Source organism: Branchiostoma belcheri, unplaced genomic scaffold (assembly GCF_001625305.1).
Source record: "Branchiostoma belcheri isolate BF01 breed outbred unplaced genomic scaffold, Haploidv18h27 scaffold32, whole genome shotgun sequence".
NCBI lineage: Eukaryota > Metazoa > Chordata > Leptocardii > Amphioxiformes > Branchiostomatidae > Branchiostoma > Branchiostoma belcheri.
In genome coordinates this window covers 1,981,140-1,989,655 of record NW_017803932.1, presented here as the reverse complement: position 1 = coordinate 1,989,655, position 8,516 = coordinate 1,981,140, and the positions used below count along the sequence as shown (strand labels likewise).

Genomic DNA, 8,516 nt, shown 5'->3' with positions numbered 1-8,516 from the left:
GGTGCAGTAAGAAATTTTTTTTTGGGGGGGGGAGGATGACAAAAGCAAAAGTTTAGGAAGTCAGGCAGCATTTTTCCCTGCTCTTTACCCCTTGTTGTGTATACATCGGGGTGGCAAAGTGCACTCTATCAACGCCAGGGTCGTGACAAGTCCCCCTCCTTCCATGAACAGTATTAGCTTATGAACTGTGAACAACAACACTGCCGCTTTTCATCCCCAGCCACACAGAGCTGTGTGTACACACCGCATAGTTGCGCCCCATTCGTGTGGTAGATTGGAAACAGGAGGCTTTGCCGCGCCTCGTCTGACCCTTCCCATTCACACTCCCGCCTTTGGTGGTTTGCGGATGCAGAACATGTAAGTTTTACAGGGCCATTAGCGTGCCCAGAACACAACTGGTACGATCATTACACCTGAGCGGAGGTGTGTGAGGGGTCAGCAGGTCTGACACAGATACCTCCACACTCTGTCCTGATGTTTACCCCCGACAGATCCCAGCCTGTAGATGGACCCTACTGGAGTAAACACAGCTTCTAAGCCCCTTGAAATCCGGGGAATATGTTAGCTACTCTACTCTTCCTCTGGGATAGAGCTCTTCATGGGTCAGCTGTAGGTGGAAAACACTCAAGCAGACTGGAGAGGAGGCAGTGGGCAACTTTCTTGCAACTTACTGTAAATCTGGAAACATTTGGATAGAATCTATTTTCACAATGCCCTCTCCACCATAAATACACTGAATACAACACTCTGAATATGCCTTCTTTGTATGAATACTGGAGACCTCCAAGTTTACAGTGAAAATCTGCATATAGTGAAATAAATCCACAATGAAAGTAAATTGTAAAGTAAATAGTTATAGCTCCTATCTCTATCTCTCAGGAGGTCTGTCACAAATATGGCCTGGGTCTGTCCGAAGTGGGATCTTTAATATCACAGTGACAGTTTTGTGTACCTTTAGTAAAAACCAGATGTTCTCATAAAGGCAGTAAGACTGCCTTTTATTGGGTCAAGGTAAAGATGATTACAGCAAACTGTACACTGTTCCTCAGCTTCCTGAAATCCACCATATGTCAACCCCTAATGCTTAAGCAGTTTTTACTGCGGCATCAGATGCTGGGGCCTTCAAGTTCACCCCATTTCCTGTGTCTGATGACCATGACAAGTAACCTTATGTCATTCTGCCTGACAATCTTCCCAACTTATGTGCTGTCAACTTACTCTGTCCAGACACACAACATACACACAAACCCACAGACAACCAACCCAAAACAATACTTTGGACAAGAAAAGAGAAGACAAGACAAAAAAGAAAACAATTGTACCTGTCTGAGTTTTGACATGGCGTCTGAAGAGATGAATTCGTTCTTGGTGAACTTTGTGATTTGGCAGATGACTTGGTACTGGCTCTGTCCTCTCTCCATCTCCCCCAGAATCAGTGCCTTGAAGATCTGCACTTCCTGTGGACACAAATTATACATCAGTCAATACTTCCATTTTAGTGTTGGTAGGGTGCCACCAAAATCATTTACATTCAAAATACTGGAAAATACAGACTTCACTCAAGAAAAGAACTTTTTAACTTCTTCTTTTTCTAAAAACCTACCTATGATGATAATCTAGCACTGGAAAAATATGAAAACATGGAGTCAGCACCATGTTTGATTTTAAAAAGGATGCATGGGTTCTCTGTAAAGTCTAAATAAACATTCTGTTTACTATTCAAGCATCATGTTTCTATCATCATTGAAGACCACAGGATACTTTGTCAAATTGTCAGGTACACATATAGTTCCAACCTGTCTTAAGAGTACTAGTATCCAATGTTACAATATAGGAACACATCAATATTTCCATGTCAATTATCATGGAGAAAATCATTATCGAGCTTACAAGGGTCTACTGCAACAACTTCATCATAGGACATTCACACCTCACAACCAAATCAGGTTTGTCTGTGACACTGTGTATTTACTTGTGTATTCATAAGGTAGTTATGCCGAGTGGCAGCAGGGGGGAGATTTTGAAACTGTAGATTGACCTTGATGTCAAGTTGGCAGTCTAAATGGCTGATATGAAGTGAGTCCACCCACAGTTACTGGGGGTATACCCACTTGGGGATTGCCACTACAAGATCTCTGCCTGCATAGTTTCTGTCCTATACATGTATGTCTATTGGAATAATTCACACTATCTTTCACACTATCTCTTTAGTTTATGTCAATACATTCACAAAAACTCTAAAAAAATACTTCCAGGGGCGATTTAACATGTATGACTTCTTGTTGAACAATGTTTCAAGGACATCTCACAAACATTAACATTTGACCTTGAACAGAAGTTGTGCCTGACAATCAATGACCTCCTGGTCACCAGGGTTTCCCAATAACCCAGGGGTAAAGCCCACAATCCTAGCAGGGCTGGATGAAAGGACTCCGAGCTGGCTTTGATCTGTCCGAGTGAATGGACAGGTGGGCTCATCTCTTCAAAACACCACTTAGTCTGGAGTGCAGATAAATATATACTTCTCTACATTCTCTGCTTTCACTGCTCCGGGGCATTTCCTGTAAATATAGGTATTAGCGCCAGAGATGCTCCATTTTGTTGGTAGGGGTGTTGGGTGTACTTCATCATGTGACATACATGTACTGTATCCTACAGTGTCAGGAGTCAGGACAAACTGTAACAGCAAATCCTAGACTTAACACAGATTAGTTTGCTTTCGCAGCAAGGTAAATCATGGAAGTCTTCCAAAATTACCTATCTTAACATTATACGCATGTACTGCCACTAGAAATCATTTCCTCTGTTGGAAAATCTTGAATTGAGGACTTGGGTACTTTAATTTCATTTACGTTCACGGTGATTTTATTTCACAGTAGGAGGGAAAAGGAGGTTTTCCCAGCACTTATTGAGTTTTCTCGTTTGAAACAATTGTGTAGTATTTAGTAGTCCTACTCCTACAACAAGGAGATATTCACGGTGTCAGGAACCTGTGGTGAAAAGGGCCACAAAAGTGAAACCATCACAAAAGTTTGGAGATTTACAGTAAGTCCAGGGATTGAAGTGTCCAGGACTGGCGAGGCACAAACACAAAAGAGCGGAAGGACGCTCGTCTATGTCTGATGGGCAGACTTTTATGTTTAGGCAGTACACTGTAACAAGAGGGGGCTTTAACAGGCCTCCCAGGTGTTTGGAACTGCGGGGGATAATTTCCTAATTACCTGGTAAACAAAATCCAATCAAACTTTATTGTAACAACAATTATAATAGGCACTGGTATATATGACAAACTGCCAACCTGCATTCTAACCAGTCTACAATGTTTACATTTAATTCTCTCTATATAGGGAATGGGTACTGGTAAACAGTATAACATAATAAAGTTTAAGTATGATAATAAACATGCAATGTATACATTGAATAAGTGCACAAGAAATAAAATGATCTCTTTTGTAAATTGTGAAATCTATGCAAATTTAAAAAAATACACTTTGTTAAGACGATTGAAAATCTTCGAAGTTGTCTTGGGTAAGGTTATACTAGTTTTAAATCACATTAATTACCTTTAGATGCATCTACTTTCATTACTTTCGCAGTGGTTTTATTCTATGGTATGAGGGAAAGGTTTTAATGGTGCAATTTTTAGGAAAACAGTAGAAATACAAAACACATATTTGCAATGTTATGATTCTGTAGCATGAGGTCAGAGTGAAAAAGAAAACGGCAACATAAAACCACAAACCGCAAGCATTTCACATTTTACAGTGAGAGATGCCAAGTAGCGAACTTAATCAGCCAATCACAGTGACCTTTCCACCAGTGAAATGTCAGAGGGAGGTCCCATCTCTGTGGTTGTGGTCTGTTATCTGATGTACCTATGCCTACAATCAGATGTAATAACCCAGCCTGGCTTGACAGGAGCACCAAACCAATTGACTACGAGCACACCACAATCATAAGATGTGCCATTGCTTTTCCCAGGTGGCACCAACACTGGGTGCTTCAGGCTGACTTCATTTTAGTTACAGAGGTCATCCTCTAGGCGTCCCCCAAAAATGATGCGAGCAAAGAGAAAGAAAAAAAGATGTGGAAATTTTTTTTTAAAATCTAACTTTGTGAATGTGATCATGACAGTTGTCAAAATAACTGAACGAGGTCATGGTATAATAAAAAGGTGAACATTATCGTATAGTACACTAAAAATATTGATATCATTCTTTCATAAATGTTCATCTGGGCAGGTATTGTGTTTAGGAAACTAGACATAAAAAAATAAAAATATTGGTGCATTGTCAGTCGTCCAATAGCGTTAGTACTATAATAGTAGCCATCCTTGACTGAGCACCCTGAATGACAGTGGGTGATAATGGGACAACAACCCTGATGACAGCTATACAAATCACTTGTGGTTTCTGTGAATTGTATGTACTAACAATAGCCAATTTACACTAGAAAATAAAATGAATGATTGCACGATATTCAACATAGGACTGCCATGACTGTGCAACCATTTCTGAACATAAACCTTCAGGAAGTGTTGTGGGTCCTAATAATGTCTATGAGTATGATATAAAAACCCTACCCATAGTACAGCTAACTTGTTAATTATCTTCACCAGGACAGGAGGTTAGTATTAATTGTATGTTTTGGGTATGGTTGGTGCGTGTGCCTCTGTGTGTGTGTGTGTGTGTGTGTGTGTGTGTGTGTGTGTGTGTGTGTGTGTGTGTGTGTGTGTATCCTTCCTTCCTTCCTTCCTTCTGTGAACACCAGAACTCAAGAATGCCTAGGTGACTTGTCTCCAGATTTGGTATGTGGGTAGGTCTTCATGAGACCTCAAAGTGATTAGATTTTGGGCCCCCTAACAGTTTGTTATGGTACTGCGGCAGACTCAGGTGCTGTTAATTTGTCTTTGCGGTTGAAACAATTCTGTAGTACAGCAGTCATACAAGGGTTTGCGGTGTCATGAATTTGCGGTGGAGAGGTTACGGAAACCTAGAAAACTAAAACCACCTTTAAAGTTCAGTAACCAGTAAGGTACCCAGGCCCGGGTACACATCAAAGTAAACTACTAGTAAACAGGACAGGCTAAAGGTTTGAATAACTACTTGTGTACAAATATGCTAAACTGTTCTGTACTGCTGTCATAATCATTTGCTTCATCCCAATGAGACCAAAGTACTGTACTGTTTTGGGTTTGTCGCTGTGTCTGTCGTTGTGTCTGTTTCTGACAAATTGTATACACAATACAGCATTGTCGACCATCCTCAGTGCTGCTATGGTGCTTGTGTCTGTGTGACTGGAAGGTCGTAAAACAGTAAGGGTAATGTCTGCCGTCCCTGCTTGCTTATCTCGTTGGCTAAGCACTGTGTGAACCAGTGTGCGTGGTCTACTGTCCGATCAACTTGGTGCAGTTTCCGGGCCGGAAACATGTTTTCGTTTGTCCGATCTGGAAAAGTCGAGCTGGGTCGCCCGCAGATGCCGGAACTGTACAGATGTTTATCGTTCTCCCAGGGCCTTGCTGGGCAAGCTGGTAGCCAAATCTCAAATTGAATCGGACTTCCAGGCCCACGATTATGCCGACTATGTGAGAGGAAGTTCTGCACAAATAAGTGTGTGTGGCTGGGACAAAAACAAAATCGTAGCCTGTGCGAAAACGGTCTTCGTCTAACTAAAGTTGTAACGTTAGCTGAGTCAGAAGACAATACTGTAATACCAACTAGCCAGGGATTTTAAGAAAGGGACGTGGCTTACCGATTTAAAGTCGATGACCATAGTGACCAGCGTCCCGTCGGACTTCTGAAACTCTAGTGTGATGATGTCCTGCTCGGTATCAGCCATGATACTCTCCTGAGTCACATCCCCACCGCGGTTCCGTACGTTCACCACAAGCTGCGCGGTCCCTCCACCGCTCACCCACAGCAGCAGCAGCGGCACCACCAGCACCCAGCCAGGTCGAGGGCTAACCATAGTTCGGTACAGAGACGCGTATCCGGCCGCTACATCCTCTCATCGCGCCAAACAACTGCACTAGTCAGCCTCTAACGTTACTCCGCTTGTTGACTCAACCCACTCTCAACTCTCGTGACCTCGCGAACTGCGCAACTCTCGCCAGGCGCGTGGTTTCGGGGCGTTTCGGTAATCTGCACCACATGTTGCAACAGCGCCACACAGCGGCTCAAGATCATAAAGACAAGTAGACAATTTGTTATAACACATGTTATGAATTTATCTCAATTCTGTTCCACGTCAGAGTCCTTTTAGCTTTCGGCGCTAACTTCAATGCTTCTTTTGACGTTATCGCTTTCGCACGAATATTTTCAATCTCCGAAAGGGTGTCGGTCATATTATGTGGAGATCAGGATCAGTGATGTCCTAACCTGCCACCCACACTGATGACGTCAATTCCGCGAGGTCGAAGGTCGTGAAACTTCCTGGTTTCGCGGAAAGTTGCACTCTCAGAATGAGCCAGGGAAATCCGTGCCTACTATGAGTCAGATCTCATTTTGGATCCGGACGTTTGTTCGTAGCCTCCACACTTCACGTGCCTGTCCTGTGGCCAGGCGGACGGGTCTGAGTTTGTACGGAGTGCTGCTTCAGACCACGCTGATTTTTCTCCGAACTCCGACAGTCCCAGCCAGGATGAGTATGGTCCGCACCATGTCAGACGAGGAAACAGGTTCCTATATTTTATATCAATTAGTCATCAAGCTAAGTTTTGTTTCGGACTCGTCTTGTGCGTCTATATCTGACATTTTGGGAGAAGTCTGCCATCTCTGATTGCCTTGTGGATAATGTTTACAGGCAGGAGGCTTCTGTATTTGATTGTGTCACGTTGATTTCTATATAAAACGTTATATATATGATGTGTCTTTACAAATTATTAGCCATGGCGACTTGTCTGGAAGCCTCTTGTATGTAACGTGTTATATATACATACAAAAGGCTTCCTGAGTCGCCATGGCTACTTTTAAGTAATTATGTATGACCCACTAATTGTCCATTATGACCGACTAGGAGAGAGCAGACCACCTCCATCTGTTGGTATTGAACTTGGGGAGGACATGACGGTACAGACAGCGCACATCGGGGAGGTCCATGAGGTGCCTTTACACATCCTCATCAGGCCCATCCCTCCTGTACTCAACGAGACAAAAGTACAGTCCCTCATGGCAGCTATCCAGGTAGGAGAAGGCCATCCATTAACTTTCCTTGTGGTTAACTAGATTTCTACTTTTGGCTAGGGAAGTATTGTTTTGAGTGGCTGAGCTGTGTGTTTGTGTAACCTTATCTGTTTGCACAGAGAAGGTTGATGCTGCACATAAAGGAGGGAAAGATTGACAGACAGAATGACAGGTCAAAAGGTCAGACAGAGGAAATGTCTCTAAAGTCTGCAAGTACATGTATACTATAAGAGGTCCACGTGGGGGAAGTCAGGAAGCTGAGGATTGCATGAGGGACCCTCCAATACTTGGTGGTCTAAAATCTCCGATTTCTTTTTTTTTGTAGGGAGGATGGAATATCAAATTGCTAACAATGTCCCAGTCAGTCTGAATGCAGTTTGTGGCTGTAGTATGTTAATTACCTGCTTAATGGCTTGTTACCTATAAAGCTCACTGAAAATGCCCTTGCTAGTACAATGTACTTTAAGTGTCACACACAGTCAGATAAGAATAGCAGCACTGAGAATGTATTGAAGGGGGTGAAGTCTGCCACTTCTGATTGCCATAATACCCTCTTGTTGACTGACTCTGACTCACGCACACAAACTGAAAAGGGGTATTGAAAAGGGACCTCTGCATTTTGTTAATGTCACCAGGTTGTATGATAACGGATACAAAGTCCTTCTCAGTAGGCCACAGGACCATAAGAGTCTAAAGATAGACCAGTGACATGAGGTCATATGAGTTGGGCAGAGACAGGAAGTAACAATACTTGTTGCAGATGTACCTGTCACCCTGCACAGGAAGAGGGCTTAGGTAATAGTAATAATGTTTGCAATGGTTTTGTTTTTCAGTTACCTCTCACCACAAAATAATAATTAACACCACAAACATGAGACCTGTCCTTTTGAACATCTTGGATTAGGTCAAATGGCTCCTTAGGAATGTTTATATAGTTAACATGTATTTCACTTCCACCGCTTGGCCATCCAAATAAAATATCTAGTACTTCTGTACCTAGAAATACCGTGGCCGACAAGTACAAAATTTTACACCACAACTTTTGATGTTTTACACCGCAACTTTTGGTGTTTTACACTGCAACTTTTGGTGTTTTACACTGCAACTTTGGGTGTTTTACACTGCAACTTTTGCTGTGTTTTACACTGCAACTTTTGCTGTGTTTTACACTGCAACTTTTGCTGTGTTTTACACTGCAACTTTTGCTGTTTTACACTGCAACTTTTGCTGTGTTTTACACTGCAACTTTTGCTGTGTGGAAAACTTACACCCCTCCCCTTTTATAATGGACGGTCCCCCTGTCAGGTCAAAGGTGACAAAGATGGCGGCGGCCTG

The 8,516-nt window shown here is 42.6% G+C and overlaps 2 protein-coding genes across 3 annotated transcripts in view; one reads left to right on the top strand and one right to left on the bottom strand.

Moving 5' to 3' along the window:
• The window catches only part of LOC109474866 (out at first protein-like), a 23,855-nt gene extending 17,772 nt beyond the window's left edge, over positions 1-6,083 (bottom strand). The window contains exons 1-2 of the mRNA XM_019775327.1: positions 5,752-6,083; positions 1,323-1,457 (exon numbers count right to left, since the gene is read on the bottom strand). Of these exons, the coding sequence (XP_019630886.1) occupies positions 1,323-1,457; positions 5,752-5,967 (351 nt within the window). The 5' untranslated portion in view covers positions 5,968-6,083. The remainder of the gene's footprint in view (positions 1-1,322; positions 1,458-5,751) is intronic.
• A 139-nt stretch (positions 6,084-6,222) lies between these two features.
• LOC109474874 (sulfiredoxin-1-like) overlaps positions 6,223-8,516 on the top strand; it is a 4,948-nt gene continuing 2,654 nt past the window's right edge. The window contains exons 1-2 of one of the 2 annotated variants that reach the window (XM_019775336.1): positions 6,223-6,676; positions 7,015-7,181. In XM_019775336.1, coding sequence (XP_019630895.1) covers positions 6,487-6,676; positions 7,015-7,181 — 357 coding nt within the window. In that variant the 5' untranslated portion in view covers positions 6,223-6,486. The other variant, XM_019775337.1, reaches the window with a different exon arrangement.